This window comes from Meles meles, chromosome 9 (genome assembly GCF_922984935.1).
Source record: "Meles meles chromosome 9, mMelMel3.1 paternal haplotype, whole genome shotgun sequence".
NCBI lineage: Eukaryota > Metazoa > Chordata > Mammalia > Carnivora > Mustelidae > Meles > Meles meles.
The window spans coordinates 101,372,087-101,394,520 of record NC_060074.1 but is presented as its reverse complement, the minus strand read 5'-3'; the positions used below and the strand labels follow the sequence as shown (position 1 = coordinate 101,394,520).

General features: G+C 36.5%; 1 protein-coding gene and 1 non-coding gene across 3 annotated transcripts in view; both read right to left on the bottom strand.

The window, feature by feature from the left end:
* Positions 1-15,330: 15,330 nt before the first annotated feature.
* Positions 15,331-22,434, bottom strand: part of DPP10 (dipeptidyl peptidase like 10) — a 1,411,353-nt gene continuing 1,404,249 nt past the window's right edge. For both annotated transcript variants that reach the window (XM_046019846.1, XM_046019845.1), the window contains exons 25-26: positions 19,306-19,379; positions 15,331-17,458 (exon numbers count right to left, since the gene is read on the bottom strand). In XM_046019846.1, coding sequence (XP_045875802.1) covers positions 17,324-17,458; positions 19,306-19,379 — 209 coding nt within the window. In that variant the 3' untranslated portion in view covers positions 15,331-17,323. The remainder of the gene's footprint in view (positions 17,459-19,305; positions 19,380-22,434) is intronic.
* Positions 18,464-18,574, bottom strand: LOC123951241. Its single transcript, XR_006820391.1, has one exon. It is a non-coding gene; the product is annotated as a U6 spliceosomal RNA (small nuclear RNA).

The following is a 22,434-nucleotide window of genomic DNA, read 5'->3' as shown; positions in this document are numbered from 1 at the left end:
GCTTTCAAATCACACAATGGAGCAAAGCAAATACTTTTCCTGAAAACAACCTTTATACTTTGGTATGCAGAAAAAGTGCTTATGTATACTGTTTATTTTATCACATCGAATATTAAAAGGACATATAATAAAGCTAATATACATTTTTTAAAGATTTTATGTATTTATTTTCCAGAGAGAGAGAGAGAGAGAGAGAGAGATAGAACAGGCAGGTAGAGTGGCAGCAGAGGCAGAGGGAGAAGCAGGCTCCCGGCTGAGCACGGAGCCCAATGTGGGACTCATCCCAGGACGCTGGGATCATGACCCGAGCCGAAGGCAGCCGCTTAACCAACTGAGCCACCCAGGTGTCCCTAAAGCTAATATTTTTAAATTGCTTCATTAAAAATATTCTTAAAAGAAATGGTTTTTATTTTCTTTCTGTAAGTGCAAGACAATGAAGAATACAACGCCTAGTAGTTCTATTTGGTGTCACTGCTTTGTTTGCTAAATCCAGCACTTTTAATCCCCCAACCTCACTGATTTTGCATCAGCAATAAAATGTTAATGGGGTTATTCTTGGGTAAATTATGATATATGTATATATGTATGTAGATGTGTACACACACACACATACACACACATATATAGAGTTAGCACTACTTGTGTTTGTTGCCAAGAATTCACATAGAAATCTTCTAAAACTAGTTAGTGCTGACACTAGAAGAATATAAGCAAAATAATAATGAAGTAGATTAAAGCTGTATATCTTATAAAATAAATTTCAAGAAATTAATAAAATACTATAAAAATTGAAATAATAGCATATATTAGAATTAGATAAGTTCATAATGAGGTAATTGGAGAAAAGGAAAATTTGAAAAGGTACTGAAAGAATTTAGGGAAGTTTTAAAAGAACTAAAACTATTTCAGAAATGAAGAATTGATGAAACACAAGGGTGAATAAACATGAAAAATTGCTTAATAGATGAATTAAAAATACAAAAAAGTTTGATTAATATAAAATAAGCAAAGAAGATTCAATTTATATTTAATAATCCAGAAAGATGAAAACTTAAGTAATAGAAAATTATTAAATTTATACTACAATTTATAATTCAAAAAGCTTAATATGAAAAATAGTTTAAAACTATTAAACAGACACAGTGTATCTAGAAAACATCAATCCTACATATCCAACCTATATAAATTCTAATAAAATTATTAAACTTAAGATATATAATAAGAGAAAACTGTTTAGACATCAGGTCCCAAATAACATAGCAAAAACTTTTATAAAGCAGGTACTACAGAAGATGTAAGTAAAAAGGACAGATACATAGACTGGTAACAGGAAACTCTAATGCATCTCTCTCAACCCAAGATAGAGGAAGTGAACAAAATATTAGTAATAATATAAAAAATTTAACAATTACAGGATAACAGAATATGCTACCCTAAAATATGCACTCCGATATAAGGATTATTTTGAGCTAAAGTGAAAAGAAATGAAAAAAAAAAGACAAGTGAGAAGAAACTGATGCAAGAAAAGCTCCTGTATTCCCCCATTTGCCAAAAACAGAACTAAATTTTTAAAGGTGTCTTCCCACCTGCCCCTCCTCTCTACCAAGAAGGACAAATGTTAATCGCTGGCTAAAAATTAAGACCCTTTATAGACCCATAATATTTATATATATAAAACAGTGAACTCCAGTTCTTGAAATTAAACTTTCTTTTAAAAATGTACATTGAGCACTTGATAGGGAAAAGAAAAAAAAAATAACTATGTCTTAGGCTACAAGGAGTAACTCATATTTCAAAGAATAGAAATAATTAAAAATTAATTTATCACTATCACTACTGTGTAATAGCACCAGACATTATTTTTTTTTAAATTATTTATTTATTTGACAGAGAGAGAGATCACAAGTAGATAGAGAGGCAGGCAGAGAGAGAGAGAGGGAAGCAGGCTCCCTGCCGAGCAGAGAGCCCGACGCGGGACTCGATCCCAGGACCCCGAGATCATGACCGCACCAGACATTATTTTAAAACAAGTCTTTACCACTGTAATAATTTTTAAAAATGCTATACATATTCCTTTTTTTTTTTTTAAGATTTTTTATTTCTTTATTTGACAGACAGAGATCACAAGCAGGCAGAGAGGCAGGCAGAGGGAGAGACCTGAGCCGAAGGCAGAGGCTTTAACCCACTGAGCCACCCAGGCGCCTTGCTATACATATTCTTTTCAAAATTCATTGGTCCAATCAAGTAAAAATTTGAAATTTACTGAATTAATAGTAATTAAAACATGACATAGAAACAATGAGATACAGCAGAAGTGCTTAGTAAAGGAATATTCTCAGCATTAAAACCAAACAAAAAAAAAAAGGGGCGCCTGGGTGGCTCAGTGGGTTAAGCCGCTGCCTTCGGCTCAGGTCATGATCTCAGGGTCCTGGGATCGAGTCCCGCATCGGGCTCTCTGCTCAGCGGCGAGCCTGCTTCCCTCTCTCTCTCTCTCTCTGCCTGCCTCTCTGTCTGCTTGTGATCTCGCTGTCAAATAAATAAATAAAAAAATCTTAAAAAAAAAAAAAAAAAACAAAAATGAATAAATAAAACATTCAAGTCAAAAGTTAAAGAATAATAATAAAGTCCACAAAAATAAACTACAGTGAATAATCTAATACAATAAAAAGATAAATTAATGATAATTTAATTAAGGATAAAATTTAATTAAGGATAAAAAATAGGAAAAGAGTAGAGGAAGTAAATAAATCAAAATACTGTCTCTTGGAAGGGGAGGCAAACTAGAAAACTCATAGATAATTAAATTTAAAAAACAAAAAAGACAAACACAAAATAAGAAATGATACTGTGTATCATTTAAAATTATGAAAGAAAAACAAAATGGTAACAGAAATATAAGCTTCTTTGAACAAATATATCCAAATAAATATTATATCCCAGATGAAATAATTTTGAAGATCACTGGTAATAAAAATTTGAATCAAATTAGAGATAGGAAGACTAGAGAAAAAGATGGCTATAAATAAAATAAAGACAGCCTCCCCCCACTCCACAAACACACATTCACACAAATAAAGCAAAAACGAAGTATGGTTAAGAGATTTTCTTAAAAAATTTCTAAACAACAACAACAACAAAAACCTTTTAAAGATCAATATTGCCGGGCGCCTGGGTGGCTCAGTGTTTAAGCCTCTGCCTTCGGCTCGGGTCATGATCTCGGGGTCCTGGGATCGAGCCCCACATCGGGCTCTCTGCTCGGCGGGGAGCCTGCTTCATCCTCTCTCTCTGCCTGCCTCTCTGCCTGCTTGTGATCTCTGTCTGTCAAATAAATAAAATCTTTAAAAAAAAAAAAAAATTTAAGGGGCACCTGGGTGGCTCAGTGGATTAAGCCGCTGCCTTCGGCTCAGGTCATGATCTCAGGGTCCTGGGATCGAGCCCCGCATCTGGCTCTCTGCTCTGCAGGGAGCCTGCTTCCTCCTCTCTCTCTGCCTGCCTCTCTGCCTACTTGTGATCTCTCTCTCTGTCAAATAAAAAAATAAAATCTTAAAAAAAAAAAATTAAAAAAAAATAAAGATCAATATTGCCAATGTACCTTAAATCATTCCAGAACATGGAAACATAAGCAAAAATGTCCATAACTCCTTTATGAAGCAAGCATAATATTGATTCAAAAGCAGGGGTGGGGGGAAGTCACCCAGGAAAGAAAACTATATACAAATCTCACTTTTAAATATCAAGAGAATTTGATATTATATTTGAAAATTATATAGCATTACTCCACTGTTTCAAGGCACTCAGTATTAGGAAATCTATCCACAATCCATATTAAAATAACTAAGAAGAAAAAAAATGATCCTCTCAATAGATACCATAAGTATATATGACAATATTCAATACTTGCGTGGGGGCTAAATGCATTCAAAAAATATCTCAACACAATAACTATTCTCTCTCTTAATGAGGAAACACCAGACTCTTTCCCATTAAAATTAGGAACAAGACAGGGACATCCTATACCTTCAGCAAATGCAAATAGGCTAGTGAAAGCAACTAGAGGCATAAAGATTAGAGAGAAAGAGGGAAAAGTGCCTCTACTTGTATATGATATTATATATCTGATAACCTCCTAAAAGAATCATGGTAAACACCCTGAAACTTAAGTGTCTTTGTAAAGTAGTTGGTTCAAAAATCAGTAGATTTCATGGGTACAAAGAAAAACCAGTTCTAAGAAAAAGAAGAAACTATTTACTACAGCAAACAAACAAAAAATTAAAACAGATAAAAGTAAGCTAAAATGAGATGTGTCAATCCACATGAGCTAAACTACAAAATACTTCTGAATGAAACATAAATCCAAACATGCCGTTCTTACTTATGGAGTATCAACATTATAATGATATTACTTCTCCTGAAGTTAATTTATAAATTTAATACAATGTCTCCAAATAGTGGAGACCACTATTACATTATTGCAATATGCACCAGTAATAAAGCATGAGGAATACATCCTGATTGCTAGGATTTATTTTTGAGTGAAAAATTTAGGTGGAGAAATGTGTTTTAATATGCTACTGTTTACTTAAGAAGCTAAAGGTTAGTATCATCTCTGCATATTTTGTCAAATCATACTGTTTAAAATGAACAAAAATGAATACATAATCCATATTTGTAAGTGGCATGTATGGGAGTAGAATAAGTAGAGTGACGAATAGAATCTAGTTTTTATTTCTTTTCACATATATATTTGATTTTTAATCATCCAAGTATGTTAGATTATATATAACAAAGATGAGTGTAATAAGCAGTGCTTAAATATTTAAAGAAAAATAAAAATAATAATTTAACTTTATACTGAGTATAAAGTACAAGTATGTTGAAAGGATTTTTTTTTCCAAATGATTTTTTTTTAAGATTTTATTTATTTATTTGACAGAGAGAGATCACAAGTAGGCAGAGAAGCAGGCAGAGAGAGAGAGAGAGAGAAGAAGCAGGCTCCCTGCTAAGCAGAGAGCCCGATGCGGGGCTCGATCGCAGGACCCTGAGATCATGACCCGAGCCGAAGGCAGAGGCTTAAACCCTCTGAGCCACCCAGGCGCCCCCCCAAATGATTTTTAAATTCATTAATTTATCTCTACACCCCAAGGATTGAAAAAGAAAAAGAAAATAAACTAAATAATATGATTTACTAATCTTATTATTAGTGGCAAGTTTGACATGTTTTCCCTGAGACTGCAAAGTTGAATTATAGATTAAAATAAATGAATAATTATTTCGTTTTATCAAGGGGGTACTGAAAACGTAACATTTTTTTAATTTATTTTCTTGCTCTGTCCACTGAAAAAGCCCAGAAACAATGATCAATGCAGTAGCAGTGAGCACTTCTATTGCTCAAATTATAATGTGTAAATACAATTTCACACTGTAAAGAAGAGAGCTCCAAATGTCGGGAAAGAAATACAAAGGAAGTCATAATGTTTTGTTACAACACAAAGAGAAGAAGCTATCTTAGGCTACCTGGATTATAACAAAAGGACTCAGGAATGAATTTAAAGATCAGCTCCAACGATATAAAAAAGGCATGCTAAGCATCAGATTGAATAGTAACTTCAAATGATTAAAACCCATACCATATGTTTAAATTTGTAAGTTTCTAACCTTTTTAAAACTGAAAGAATTCCTCAGTAAATATGGAGAACGATAGGAAATCAATTAATCATTTTGAAAAGTTTTAAATATAGGGGAAAACTGAGGCATTTGTCCTGCCTTTCCTACGTGTACTATAGGAAAAGGTTTAACAGCAATAAATTTTCTTTATGGAAAATTTTAAATTAACTAAGAAGAAAGAGATGTAGAATTCGAACTTTGTGATACTTAACAACCTGACTAAGCAAAGTGCATTAAAAAAAAGTTTGGAAGAGCACAAAGAAACAATATCTTAGACGAAAAGACCCACACTAAGGGGAGAAATTATTTGCAAATAACATATCTGATAAGAGATCAACATCAGAATATTAACAGACTCTTAAAAATAACCCAGGGACACCTGGGTGGCTCAGTCAGTCAAGCTTCTGCCTTCCGCTCAGGTAATGATCCCAGGATCCTGGGATCCAGCTCTGCGAACAACTCCCTGCTCAGAGGACAGTCTGTTTCTCCCTCTCCCACTGCCCCTCCACCAGGCCTCGCGTTCTCTCTCTCAAATAATTAAATAACATCTTTTAAAAAAAATGACCCAATTAAAAAGGTGGCAACCATTCTGACTGGACATTTCTCTAAAGAAAATAAATGGCCAATAAGTAAATGAAAAGACTGTCAATATCATTAGCATTAGGTAAATGCCACAAGAGACTTTACACTCTCTAGGATGGTTTTTTAGAAAAATCTAGTATGTGCAGACATTGGAGAGTTTCAATTTGCTGGTAGTAATGTAAAAAAGCGCAGTCACTTTGGAAAACTTTGGCATTTCCTCACAAACTAAACCAGTTCCCATATGACCAAGTAATTCCCCTCCTAGGTATATAGCCAAGACAGTTGAAAACATGTCCACACGAAAACCTGAATATTTATACTAGCATTATCCGTAATAGCCCAAAGTGACAAAATACCAAATGTCTAACAGCTAATTAGTGGATTAAGAAATTGTGGTATATACACTGTATACATTGGGGTATATAATGGGATATCTCTCAGCCACAAAAAAAGAATGAAGTACTACCTGCTACAACACAGATCTACCTTGAAAATATTATGCTAATTAAAAGAAGTCAATCACTAAAGTCCACATATTGTATGACTCCATTTATATTAAAATTTCACAACTGGCAAATCCATACAAAAAGAAAACAGATTATTCTTGGGAGGTAGGAAAAAGGGAACATGGAGGGTAACAGCAGAAGGTTATAAGGTTTCTTTATGGGATGGTAGAAATATTCTGAAAACAATGACAATATTTGCATGACTTTGTAAATATACTAAAAACCACTGGATTATATACTGTAGATTTTTTTTTAAGTTTATTTATTTAAGTAATCTCTACACCCAGCTTGGGGCTCCAACTCATGCCACCAAGATCAAGAGTCATAGACCCCAACCACTGAGCCAGCCAGGCGCCCAGGATTACACAGTTTAAAACATCATTTGTATGGTTTTATGAATTCTGTAGATCATTAAAAATCAAATTTTATCAGAAGGTCATGGAAAGAGTCGTGCTATCTGGGTCTTTTCAGCGTTTAAAAAGTCACAGTTTATTGATCACAGACAGCGATGGGATTAAAATCTTTTTCAATAGACTAAGACGAAGCTCAGACCAAGCTTAAATTAGCTACCAATACTTTGAGTGATTGGGAAAGAAGTTGTCATAGCCCCTTCCTCCAAGGACTGTGTACATTCTTAAACTGTTCTTTTAAAAGACTGTAGGTTTATTACTGACTTCAGACCGGCCTTAAATATAACAACTACATTATTTAGTAATACTAGAAATACGTAAGGTGTGTTAAACAGCTAATGACTATGTAAGACGTTAAGAAGGTGCTTGTGGGGCACCTGGGTGGCTCAGTGGGTTAAAGCCTCTGCCTTCGGCTCATTCGGCTCAGGTCATGATCTCAAGGTCCTGGGATCCAGCCCGGCATCGGGCTCTCTGCTCGGCGGGGAGCCTGCTTCCTCCTCTCTCTCTACCTGCCTCTCTGCCTACTTGTGATCTCGCTCTCTCTCTGTCAAATAAATAAAATATTTAAAAAAAAAAAAAAAAGAAGGTGCTTGGACTCCCAACGGTCACGGGCAAGAGGCTAGGGACGCTATGCTATGGCCAAACGGACTTACCCATTATTTCTCTTTCCAAATGGAACTCTATATTTTGGTTATCCTGTCCTTGTCCACCGTTGTGTGGAGAACAGAACATGGAGCATTTTATACCTTAAGTCTTCAGAGCTTCTCGTGGTATCGTTTTACAGCTTTAACAGATTTTGACTCCCTGATTACCCGCGCTGCGGCTGGGGGATGGACGGGACCTTCAGCAGCGCATGCGCTCTGGTGCTGAGCAGGTTCAGAAGATTTCAAAATGGTGCCCGGCAGCGTGGCGTTGTTAGCAAGTCAGAGTCAGATCGCGAAACTGGCGTCCCCCAGTGTCTCTGGCTGGAGAGCGTTCTCAACAAGTTTCCGCCTCTGCCACAGACACTTTAGGATTAGTAAGTTTGTCTCCTTCACATATCCTCCAGGAGCTTTCAGAGGGGATTTTGCGCGGCGTCCTGGTGCAAGTGAGTAGTTGCATGAGCCTTTTAAGAGGAGGTTCCCATTTTCCTAAATTCTGTGGTTTCCCTCTGTATAATTCCCGTTTGTCTTTAGAGCGAGGTGTATGGGTGCTCGGCTCTGTGCGGCATGTAGGGAGTGGGGTGCGTGGTGTGGAGCACAGAACCCTTGCTTTTCAGGGAAAAATCCTGTAGTTTGGAGATCCGTTCTAATTGTGGATTGCTATGCCTGGAATGTTTTTCGTTTGTTTTGAGGGTTTTGTTTTTTAATAACATCTTACCTCTTTTACCCCTTTGTATGCTGCCCTTTTATCATTTGTTGTGAAGACTTAGTTCGTCCAGTTTCCCAGTCTTTTTTTTTTTTTTTTTTAATAAAGTGCGTGCCCTCGTATCCGGCGTGCACTCATGTGTGCAGGAGCCCGTGGCATGCGGGAGGCGAGGGAGGGAGAATCTCAAGCAGCCTCCAGCCTGAGCCTGGAAGGCGACCCGGGCCTCCATATCAGGACGCTCAGGTCACAACCTGAGCCAAAATCTAGAGTCTGTGGTTTAACCGAGCCATCCATGCACTCCTCAAGACTTTTTCCTGAGGAAATTACTGCATATGTCATTGTGAATTTGTTTTGTCTGTGGAAGGAGGTGAGTGCAGGATCTGTCTATGCTACTCTCTTGAACACTGCCCTCCCAGATAGCCTGGGCTCTGTGCTGGAAAGGATTGGGATTATGTCTCTTAGGGTGGGGTCCATTGTGCTCAATGTGTGGGGAAAATCAAAGGAGTCCTTGAAATGTATCATGTTCAGAATCATGGACTGAGCCCGTGATACTTAGCACTCCCTAAATGCTACATTTATTTCCCTGAATGTTTGAATCTCTTTGCTATTAGGTTGGATACTGAGAGCTGTCCAGAAAAACAAACTATACACGCAAGTGTGATGGGTATCACTTCAAAGAGATGGCAGTGAAAGTTTCTATTGGGTGTCTCCTTCAACCTTGAGTTACAGCAGGGAGACATGTGTTTCAGATAACAGGTGAGAGTAAAACCATATATATGACACCTGCCCATATATAACATCATGTGAGTGAGAAAGCTTAATTTATTTAACATTTTTTTCTTCCATGGCACTAATTAGTATGTGTTACTGTGACTAATCCATTGGCTTTCACTAACTCAACTTTATTAAGCTTACAGTTTCCATATATAAAAATTGGGATGGCGATTGTACTTAATTCCTGCAGCTGCTTTAAAGGTGAAATAAATAAATCTGTTAATGAGCTTATCCTGGTGTTACTGAAACTCAAGTTCAGCTTCCGGTGTCTAGACAATCCATTACCTAAGAGATGAGTTTTGATTGGAAAGGAATGTGAGCTTTACTTAGGAAGCCGGCAACCTGGGGAGATGGTAGACTCTTAGCCAAAGGCCAACTCCAAGCTGTCTAGAGTTAGGGATTTTTTTTTTTTTTTATTTTGTTTATTTATTTGACAGACAGAGATCACAAGTAGGCAGAGAGACAGGCAGAGAGAGAGAGGGAAGCAGGCTCCTTGCTGAACAGAGAGCACGATGCGGAGCTCCATCCCAGGACCCTGAGATCATGACCTGAGCTGAAGGCAGAGGCTTTAACCCACTGAGCCACCCAGGCGCCCCTAGAGTTAGGGATTTTTAAAGGGATTTAAGGCAGTTAATCAGGGAGTGCAGTGATCATAATATTTCTTTATTCCCTACAGACTCGATAGTGGCAGCTACAGATGTTATCCCAGGGCTCAAAAGTTGTGCAAAGGGGTCTGATCCTTTAGTGCCTGGGGGTTGTGCAAGGGAGTCTGGTCCCTTAGTGCCCAGGGATTCTGTATGTGGTCTGGGTTTTGTTTGGCGTGGAAGTTCCATGTTCTTTCTATGAAAGAATGCACAAAGTACAGGTATACAAAGAAAGGTTAGTTAATGAACCATGTGGGCTAAGGTTATTTGCTAAAGTTTAAAGATGGCTAGGTTGCCCAGGATGGGCTGAGGTGGCTTCACTGGGTCCTGGTACAAATTAAGCAATGAGTTAATGTTCGTTATTATTATTACCTTTATATTTCCTTAGCAAATTACAAACAGGCTAGGGTATAATATAAATCACATAAAAAGTATACATGAATGAGGCATTATTTAATGACATGGAATAATGAGAGAATGTAGGTTTTGAGAAGAACTCAAAATAATTGGGAGATATATTAGAATTTGACAAAGTGAATGAGGATAAAGAAAATTTTAATTATCAAATATTATATAGCATCCAGCTGAAGGTAAAAAATATAATTTCACACACCAGACTTTTTAACTCCTTTTATTAACACCTATCAATTTGGGGGGAAGGGAAGCTGCATAAACACTCAACTGAAATCCTAAGGCAGGTGGTGAGCTGGGGCAGTAGGTAATTTTATTATTTTTTTAATCTTTGGCAATATTTAATCTTTCCATAGGATATGAATTCTTTCCTTTTGTTAAAGCAAAGGTAGCACACCACAAAATAAGAAAATTAAACTTAACCCAATTTTTTTTTTTTTTAAATCACTGTACCTCTTTTGGGTGTTATTTGGATTGAGAAACAATTGTCTAGAAATAGCAAGACTTTACTACGAAATTCCCTAAATTGATAGTGGGATAGGTAGCTGCATCCAGTGATGATGGACTGTGGAGTCCTTTGACTTAGAAAGAAAAAAACAGTAAATTCATTATGGGATGATTATTCAAAGGGAGCAGGTCCAAGGGAATTGCATAGACCATAAGGGAGCATTACAAATGATTCAATGAAAATCAAGATATGATTGAATATGTTGATATTTTCTAGTGAATGATGACTCTTTTAGCTCTAACATTTGAACTTAAATGCTCATTTATACATTTGACATGTTCATTAAATTAAGTATTTAAAAAAAAAAAAAAAAGGATCCTGATGTTCTATCAAACAGCTCAGTACCTGGCACATAGTAGGCAAAAAGTATCTCTTAGTTAATCCATGATTTGAAGTCAACCTTGAAGTTGAAATTTACCATTTATCCTGGGTGACAGAATTTACAACTTGTTCTCCCCAGAGGCTCAAATTCCAATTACATCATACAGATCATTAAAAGTCACACATGGTGTCCTAAAGGGATCGAGAGTTGGAGTCTAATGACAATTACTCCCATTAAAAGTGCATATGAATGGGGAGGCTGTGTTACCTGTGTTTCTTCTGCCTTTCCCATTGGGATATGCCTTATGTGATCCATCAATCAGGAGAATTAATGGTGTGACTAGCAATTCAGGCCATACGGAGATAATCAAGGCATCATAAATCGTGTTCGAGCAAATAAAGCCTGCAAAATGGGACTGCTAGCACAGCAATCAAATTTCAGAACTGCCTGTCTGCCCTAAAAACTATGTCTATAATGAAGAACAAAGGTGAAAAGAGAAAATGTCAGCTAGGGGAAAGTATACCAACTCTTCGGAACAGAGGGTGGAGCAGATTAGGGGCGTCTTATGGGAGGAAGAGTGAGACACTTGGAAAAAAAGGATGTGTGTAAACACCCCCCTCCCTATCTTCACTGCTCAGTGCCTCGAGCTGTCTCTACAGAAAATGTCAGCATTTAGGCTTCTATTGCATTTGGTAGGATTTACCTATCTCTTCAGAGCCATACACTGGGCACCTGTCTTAAGCCCTTCTCCTTGCTCTTGCATTCTTACTTGCTGTACCTTCACTAAGAAGATTGCAGTTTCAGATATGTAACTTCCTAGCCTGCCATGCTTCTACAATAGAGGCTTACAATCAAAGGCTGGATGAAAGGATGAAAGTTACTCTTTGCCTATCTACCCTGGGATGTTGCTGTGAAAGGACCTATGGCACAGGGCAGTTGGGGTTATCTTAAAACTAATGAAGGGGCCAAATAAACTGATCTATTAAACTCTCCCTAGAAGTACCAAACTTTAGTTCTCTTGTGATGTGAGTAAAGGTTCTTGATGAACCTTAAGAATTTATCAGCTAGGGGCGCCTGGGTGGCTCAGTGGGTTAAAGCCTCTGCCGTCAGCTTGGGTCATGATCCTAGGGTCCTGGGATTGAGCCCCACATCGGGCTCTCTGCTCGGCAGGGAGCCTGCTTCCCTTCCTCTCTCTCTGCCTGCCTCTCTGCCTACTTGTGATCTCTGTCTGTCAAATAAACAAAATCTTTAAAAAAAAAAAAAGAATTTATCAGCTAAAAAATTTATAGATAGGATTATCATATGTGAGGACTTTGAGGTCAATATGGTCTGTGTTCAAATCCTGGTTCTATCATTTACAAACTGTGAACCCTGTGGAAAATGATTTAACCTCTCTGAATATCGATTTTATCAGGAAACAATCGTCTGTCTCCCATGGTTGGTTTGGGCACTCACTGAGATGATATGACAGAAAGCCTAGATGTTGAATGTATGTGAGTTCCTCTTCTGTTGATGATTTTGGACTTCTGTATTTGTTAAGCTTCACTCATGCCAAAGATTACTTAGTTAAAATGGTGCTAAGTCTGATAGAAGACAGATTGTGATAGTCAGCCTAGAGACTTTCCTTCTACTCAAGCTGCTATTTCAAGAGCCTGTGATACTTGTATCAGAGTATCTTAAGCTTAATTGGAAGTCTGAAAGAAAAATAATCAAATTGTACTTTGATATGACTTTTTTTTTTTAAATCTGTCTTGTCTTTGATGACAAAGAGGATTTTTAATTTACAGACTTCTCCAAAATTGCTGGAATTTGCCAAATGAAATGACTTGTTAGCAGATTTGATCAGTGGTAAACAAAATCTATTTCCTATAGTAATAGAAAAGTGGGAGATAATGCAATATTCCTAAATCAGATTGCAAATAGGATTGTGGATGCAAGTTATGGCTCTAAATGTTGCAATGTGCTTTCTGGATTTTAACGTTTAGAGACTAGGTAGAGTTTTCATGTTTACAAACCTGGGTACTTTGATCAACATAATGTTTTGAATGCCCCTTGGAATGATTTTGGAATGTTCTTGGCATAATGTCAGGGCAGGGGATTTTACTAATGATATCCTAGGCATACACATTGTCTTCTGGGAAAGGGTTTCCATGGATGGGAATAGTTCTTGCATATCTCTAGTCAAAAAGAAAGAGTATTTTTAATATTACATAAGTCCTCTTCACATCAGGGAATCCTTGTAGCTTCAAATACAGGTATAGTGATACATGAGCCTATCACTTACCTTTCAGTGTTATTCAGTGTTATTGTCATCAAATCATTCTCAAAAATACCTGGAACTGTATGTTTAAATATTCAGAATCCTTTCTCAGATGAAACCTTTCCTACTTCTGTAGAGCAGAATGGCTGAGAACAGGGGCTTCTCAGATGGCTAGAGCTAGGTTTTAGTCTATTCATTCATTAGTTATATAAATGTGGGTGCCTTACCTACTCCTCTGAGACTTCATTTTCTTATCTGTAAAATGGATATCAGGGCATGTTGAGAAGTTTAATTTGATAATGAAAGTAGAGTATTTAGTACAAGTTTGGTGCTTAGTAAGCATCCAGGAAATTTTATGCAAAAGCAACTTACTCTAAACTGAAAAGGAAGCATTTGTTTAGTCTCATTATATTTGTTCATCCTACAGTATTCACAGTGGTAAACTCTTGTGGGCAAAAAGTTTTCCACAGAAAGTAGGGCCTGATGCATTTGCATTTTGAGAACTAATTCTAGGAAATACGAGTAAAGAACTGAGCCAAGTGGAATGGGGAAGGGAGGAAACAGAGCAGTGTGCAGCTATGGGCAGCTGAGTCTCATAGGGCCTTCTAAGAACCATGTAGAATATCTAAGGAAAGAAAATGGGGTGACACCTGGATGGCTTAGTGAATTAAGTGTCTGCCTTAGGCTAGGTCATGATGCCAGAGTCCTGGGATCGAGTCCCACATAAGGCTCCTTGTTCAGTGGGGACCCTGCTTCTCCCTTTGCCTGCTGTTCTCCGCTTATACTCTCATTCTCTCTCTCTGTCAAATTAAAAAAAAAAATTGGGGAACATTTATTCAATGGCTCCTGTCTTCCATTAACTGGGTTTCAGTGTGGGTGTTAACATCCTTGTGTAATGCATAAGTGATGCATGTTGGTTCCAGTAGAGAGCGAACAGTAGAGCATCTGCAGAACAGAAAGTGAGAGTGCAGCTTGAGGGTCAGGTTTTATTTATGCACTGCTTATTGCTGTACAATGTGAAGATCACGAAAGAGTTTGAGCCACGTGCCCTCAGTGACCTTTGAAACTTGAAAGCAATTCAGTCCCAGATTGTTCTTTTTCAAAGCCTACCACTTGAGAACAGTGCTTAAATAATTCCATGTATGGTAGAGACCAATGTTCAGGTCACCCCATTCTAGTAGATCTAGAAGTGGAATGTGCAAGAACCTCTACGGTAATTTCTCTACTGAACATCCAGTCAGAAAAGACACACTGTCAGGGTGAATTGAGACCCAGGTTTTGAAGAGCACCTTCCTTTAGTTCCCAGGAAACTCAAACAGATCCCATGGTCTCCTTAGTCTCTAGCTGTTGAATTAGAGCTCTCAATGGAGGCAATGAACATTTAAAAAAAAGAGAGAGACAACACTTTTCTCTTTTAAAATAGTTTCAAAAGGTTATGTGTTTATCTCTCTGGATGATTTGATACTGCTTACCTGTTTTATAGAATTTTTTTATTTTATCTTGAGCTTTTTAACTTTAAAGGACAGATCACACTTGAAAAGCTTGCTGCTGGAGTTCTAGGAAACCCTCAGAATGCACAAATTCATGTGAAATAGTTGAATTATAACCAAAGGCAAATGTATAAGGAGAAAGTTCAGTTACATGATTCCTTTAATAGTTGGTGTCTGTGTTGGTGAGCATTCCTTTTTCTAAAGTGGCCCAATGAAATGATTAAAACTCAAAGAATCATGGAGATGAAAAATTTCCACCTTCCTATTAAAACAGTATGTCTTCATTTGAGGTCCATTTAGCCTTTAAGGTGAAAGTGTGTTCCAGACAAATGTCTTTCACATTAGAAACTGTATTAAATTAATTGAAAAATAGATAAACATTGATAATAGTAATAAAACAAGAGAAATGAAGAACAGTAAGAGGTAAATACTTTAAAAATGTTGCTCAAATAGACATTCAATAAAACCACATCTTTCAGACAACATAATTATTTGCATCATAAAAACCTCTAGTGGGTGAAATTTAAAATATTGATTAAAAAGCTTCAGTTGGACTTCAGATCAGCCTAAAAAGAAATTTCCATCTTAATAAAATAGGCAAAACTTTCCTTTTAAACATTAAACTTATTTTTTTAAAAATGTGTTTACTGTTCTTGAAAAAGACCTGAAATGGGTCTCTCAGAAAAGTGAGCCTTTCCCATTTTAAACTGAAACCAGTGGAGCAGTGAAGACACAATTCCAAAGCATCCAGAAGTTAAGTTGAATATCCATAAAACAATTTATACACTTCCAAATACCCAGATCTGGAGGTTGATCCTTTAAGAAAATGGGAGAGTTACTGAGCAGTTCTGTGACATTTTTGAGTTTCCTCCGGGTGTCTTGATATCATGAGAATCCAGCCTGTCCTGAGGAATTTGAGAGAAACCACAAAAACACAGTACGGTGTCTAGGTTTATCTAAACTTCTAAGCTTGCAGCCTTTCAGACATCTTCTGGAAGATCCTTTAAGTCACCAAAGTGATTTTAGTCCCCAAATTTAATATTCTCATAACTTAAATTTGACTTCATACAGTCAAGTTTATTTTACACTCTCAGTTACTTACTACTGCAAGTCAATACAGCACAGGAATTAATGCATTTGTGCCTTCAACTCAAATAGCAAACACTGCTGTTTGTGAACTGTTTTGGCCAATGAATAAAAAATATTTCATTTCTAATTCTCACCAGAAGGATTTAAATTAAACAGTAACAGATGAAGTGGGCAGGCCCAGAATACTAAATAGGAACTGGCAAACGAAATAATCCAGGTCTTTGCTTTTACAATGAAAATGAGAATTGATTCCGCATTGAGAGAGAGAAGTAAAAGGACCAAGTGTTTTAAAAAAAGGCTTCTCCACCAAAAGAGCAAAATAGCACTCAGTGGCATTGCATTGTTAACAAAATTTCTTTATCAGAAACTATAATTTAATATTTAAGTATCTAATTTACATGTGACAAGGTATCATATTCAAAAAAGTAAATTGCAACTAGAAAACTATTAACCACTAAAAACGATACCAAACACAACCCAAACATTTATAGGAAAGCAATAGCTAGAATCTGAATTGGAAAAAATGTTTCATCATTTTTGGCTCATTAAACAAAGCATCCATTATAGCCTGTAAAAGAGCATCTCTTCTAATTCATCAGAAGTTTATCCTTTGTAGCATGAATAACTGTAAAGATAGATTTATTGACAGTATATGCACACACGTGTCTATATATTGTGAGACATACACTCGTGTGTTGATTTAAAGATACTGTATCTACTGATAACTGGCTGAACTTTGGAAGGTGCTGAAATCCATATTTCTATATGACCTTTGACCCGTTTAATAATGTCTTTTTATAAACAAATTACATAAAATACTGTTTTTTATTAACTGAATATTTTCTTAAGCATAATAATAGACAATGAAGGAATTGCACTTATTGTAAAGATACAGTAAGGTGTTAGGCTGCAGCTCAGCCATCAGAGATCAGGGATGTGGTACTGATAAGTATGCATCATATGCAAAGATGATCCAGGTGGCCACTGAAATTAAAATGAGGGCAACTAGTTACAGAACAAATTGGGGGATAACAGAAGAAAACATGCACTACTCCTACTTTAATGCAAAACTAATTTCTCCCAGGAAACCAACCCTTTGACCTTTCTTACACAAAGAAACAGGTTCTGCACCCTTGGCAACACAGTAGACTTGGACATCTGTATTCAAATTCTAGTTCATTGTCTCTGAGTGTGCTGTTCCAGTGTCATCTCCTTAAGCTGCCCTTGAAATTCTGGAGCATGTACAATATTACAGTCTCTTGATTAGGTTTCATTGAGCCTCAAGATCCCCTTCAGTTCCATATAAATAGGGTCCATTATTCATCTTCTTCTGGTTCCTGTGGTAACACAGGGATTTCTTCCTTTAAACAATCACTGAAGAATCTGAGGATTGTGCTGTAGAGATGATACTTGCTCTTCTCAGATACATTATGGCCTTCATCTGGATAGACCTAAGATATTGTGGGGGAAAAAGAGATCAAGTTACCAAAACAAATACTGTCCTTCAGCATTCCTTCAGCCCCGGTGGCAAGGGAACTTTGGAAAGTAGTATCTGACCAAAATCTGACCTAATATAACTCTGGGTTCTTTGCACTAAACTTTTCTCTTTCTCAATTATAATCTTAGTAATTGAGACAAGCTACATTTTTTTATGTATTTAAATTAAAACTCATTGGTCAGAAAAAGTAGAGCTTTCTATGTTCCTGTTGGCCAGGACGGCATTAATATTCCCCTTAATTTGACTAAACTTGAGAAGCATTTCCTCCTGACTCTAGGGCCTTGACCTTCCTTTTCTTAGATTTGTTTTAGAAAAGTTGGGACTGTAAATTCTCTGCCCCTTTGTGTGTAAATCCTCTTCCAGACTTGCCAGTTCTATAGTTCAGGAAAGCTCTTTCTCATGGATCTAAAAACCATCTCTCTGAAATGTAAAAATTGTAGGAGAGAGCAGCCCTGTCTCTGTGGGAGGTAGAACTCTTGCTCCAAGTTGTAAAACTACCCCCTATCATAAACAGAAAGTTTACTTTTCCTTTTGGTAAGGTGAGCTACCCAACACAGATGACCTGTGATTTCTACCTCCCCAGTTACTATAAACTCCCAGCCCCATGTTTCAACAGAGTTTAGTTTCTCTCTCCTATTGCAAATGTCTTAAATAAAGCCTGCCTTGTCTGTTTAACCTTGTTCGGTATAAGTTTTAATTTGACAGTGTCTCCTCTAATAAAAATGACATGAGTAATTTTCCTAAAATTACAAATACAGATATTTGTCAGTTCCTGAGTATAAAGTTTTTATTTCTTTAATTTTTTTCATTTGTATTTTTTGCTGTTAAGATGATAATCAACTTTTATTTACTTTTTGTTTTTTTTAATTCTTTTTCAAACTCTTTAATTCCAGTTAACACGCCGTGAGTGTTCTATTAGTTTCAGATGTACAACACTGTCAGTGAACAGTTCCATACAAAAAATATGGAACATTTCACAAATTTGTGTGTCATCATTGCACAGGGGCCATGCTACCTACCCTTCTCTGTTTCGTTCCAGTTTTAGAGTCTGTGCTGCCAAAGTGAGCACCTGGGGATAAAGTTTTTAAACCGTGCCTCAATGATCTAAATGAAGCCCCTGCTCCTTTACATTGTTTGTGGCATTATCTATCATCTGTTTATCTCAATATCATCTTTGTTCGTCATCCTATCCCTGGTACCTGTGCTTATGGATATGTTGAATGACGTTTGGTTCTTTCAAATGCTGAGAAATGAAAATTGTTTTTTGGTTTTTTTTCCTGCCTTTTGTGACTCTTTCCTCAGACTTAAAGTCCTCAAAGGTGTAAAGTCTGTCTTACCTACCTAGCATAGTGACCACTCAAAAGTAAGTCCTTGGTACTATTTACTACATGTGGTTGAATGCAAAGATGTAAATGTTTTCTTCTTTCCTTTTTTTTCTCAGTATCTCCTCAAGCCACTTTTTTCCCTACCTTTTATGATAAAGGTGACTGAAGGTGAGGGGGAAACGAAGAGACTAGAAGGGAAATAGAACATATCTCTTTTAAAACAATTCATTATTAGTGATAGAAATAAAAGTCTGAGAAGAAGAAGAAATTCTTGAAAGTTTTTGCAGTTTGCATAAAGCATGAGCTGATCTATCTTCTCAGCATAATTAGGATTAAAAAACCTCACAATCTTTGGTACCTAAAAAATCATAGTTAAAATAATAGCATGGGGGATGGAGTAGTACAGAAACTGTGTTCTATATCTCACAACTGTAAAACCAAGGTAGGAAAATAATCTTGTGAAAAAGTGACTTACCTGCATAGTATAATTCACTCCAGCTTTTATTAGGTGTTTGATTAATTCTGCTGAATGCTGGAAATGGACTTTTGCTATAAGAAATTAAATTCTATTATTTGATGCAACAATGTGCATTTATTAGAATTAGAACTTTTTATATCTTTTTTTTTCAAAGAGATTAATTAACATACTTTACATGCATTGCACATTTAAAAGACTGATACCTGGCATGGGGTGCCTGGGTGGCTCAGGTGTCTGCCTTCAGCTCAGGTCTGATCCCAGGGTCCTGGGATCAAGCCCTGCATCAGGCTCCCTGCTCAATTAGGAGTTTGCTTCTTCCTCTCCCTCTGCCCCTTCTCCCACTCATGCTCTTTCTCTCTCCCTCTATCTCAAATAAAAACCTTTAAAAAATAATGAAAGACTTGCAAATCAGTAAGATACAATGCTGATAAAACATTAATAAGGTCTATAAAAAATACTATACATTATAAAAAATAAACTGAAGCAGAAGCTACTGCTAAGACTGTTATTGTACAGCATAGTATTTAAGTTTACTTTATCGTTTATTATTTCTAAATTGTTGACATATGTTATACAATTATAATAATTTTAATGCAGTGACTACCTATCTGCATAGTAATATAGCAAACCATCTTTCTGTTCCTTTCTGAGGATTACTGGGGCCCAGTCTCCATTAGATATTGATATTCCGTTTTATTTTAAATGAGAAAAAAACTGCACCCGTTGAGAAATTAGAGTCATTATCTCATTATTGAAGGGCTCAATGTTTAAAGTAGATCATACTGATTTCTCCTATTTCCTTCTAGCTTTCCTCTTTGCCTGAACCTGATGTCCAAACTTGGAAATATTCAGCACAGTAGACCAGAGTTGTAAAGGTTGTAGAACTAAGGGTTGTGTAGAACTGAGTAGCTGTGAAGTCTTGGGTGCATCACTGAAATCTGTTCGTATAGCACTTGGCTCATATGCTGCCTAGTCTTTTATTCCTATACTTTGTGCATCTTCAAATTTCTGTAAGTAACTTTTTTAAGATTTTATTTATTTATTTAAGAGAGAGAGAGAGAGAGAGAGAGAGAGAAAGAGAGAGCATGAGCAAGGGGAGGAAGCAGGGAGCCCATAACTGGGCTTGATCCCGGGACCCTGGGATCATGCCTAACCAAAGGCAGACACTTAACTGACTGAGCCACCCAGGACCCTGTCAATAATTTTAAGGTAACCTTTTTTTTTTTTTTTCCCATTTTATTTATTTTTTTCAGCATAACAGTATTCATTGTTTTTGCACAACACCCAGTGCTCCATGCAAAACGTGCCCTCCCTATTACCCACCACCTGTTCCCCTAACCTCCCACCCCTTAAGGTAACCTTTTTAAAGTGTCATTGTCAAACTAGGTCAGCCTTATTTATTTAAGCTGCTTCATTGCTCTAATGCTATGATACTGGTTAATCCTACCATATAGCAAATAATGAAAGATTCCAAAGATCATTTAAATCTTTTTAAAATCTACCCAAGAGCCTTTCAGTGTCTTCCTGTTGTATATCATGGGACTATTACCATGTTACTTTTAAATAAATTTTCAAATTGCTCAATAATTGTAAGTTATGAGAAATGCTGATAAGTTGGGGCAATGACTAAGGTAAAATGACCCCTTATATGGCTCATTTGTTACTGAAAACAAGTTTGAAAAGGACTTGATCATTTGTCTGTGTGGATGTAGCTGAAAAGATAAATGTGCAAAAGTATAGTTGGAATTTTTTTCTGTATAATTTCTGGTGTGAAGCCTGTTGATATTTGTCATTTGTCTACTTCCTATAACAGGAATATTAAAGGTCTAATTGTTTTAGTGAACTACTTTGCTGGTAGTTTTCAACAATGATATGAATAATGGTAGTATTATGTCTTGAGCACCTATAACCCACCAGGTCCATGTGAGGTGTGTTTATATGTGTGCACGTGTTTGTGTGTGTTTACGCTTATCCTTTGAGGTGACCGTCCTGAACCTCTGCTTGCATTTTATCAGGGAGGTGAAGAACCAGATCCATGCCTAAGTGAGGTAGGAAGAGCATGATTTACCTTAATAGCTGCAACATATTGACAGAGAAATTTGAATAGCACTAATATATTCTAGGATAATGCCAGACGTGAAATAATTTAACCTCAAATATAATTTATTCTCACAGCTGAAACTTCAAAGCACAATGAAAAAGAGACTTCATGCCAGATTCCAATCCCCTTTCTATAAATTAGTGGTTATGTGATTTTTTGATGTTACATAAACTCCATAATATTTTCCCAATCATTGAAACAAGATAGTAGTACTTGCTGCACAATATTTTTGTGAAAAACAGATAGTATAACATGAAAAACTTTTGGAACATTTTCTGAAATAGACTCAGTACTTAATTTCTACTTTTTGTTATAACTATTAGTATGCATGTAAGATCTTAATACCTTGGAACAAAATTCTAATGTCCATCAAAATGTTTATCCTTTTACATATGTTTCATCCAACACAGGTATGGCATCATCTAAGTTCTATTTTTTTTTAATTTTATAATAGTTGTAGATTTTTTAAAAAGTTGCAAAGACAGTACAGAGTTCATTTAAATCCCTTACCTGGTTCCCACTATTGTTCACATCTCACATTATTATGGTTCATTTGTTAAAACAAAGAAACATTTAGATATCATGATGGCTTAACCTCTTATGATACATGAGAAATTTTCAGACTTGTTTTTGAGGACCTTGACAATTCTAAGTAGTATGGATTAAAATTTTTCTCATTTCGTTTGGGCTTGCCTAATATTTTTCTCATGGGTAGAGTGAGGTTATGGGTTTGGGAGACAAGAGAGAGAGTACCATTCTTATAAAGTGACATCAAGGCTGCATACCATCAACATGACTTGTCACTGTTGATGTTAACCTTGCTCACCTGGCTGAGATGCTATTTATCAAGTTTCTCCATCGTATTCTTTCTTCCCTTTTCCACACAATACTCTTTAGAAGCAAATCACTAAGTGCAACCCATTTTGATAGGAGAAAAAGAAAGTTAAGCTTTGCCTCCTTGAGGGTGTGTACCTACACAAATTTGGAATTCTACCTAAGGGGTTTTTTGTCTCTTCTCTCCCATT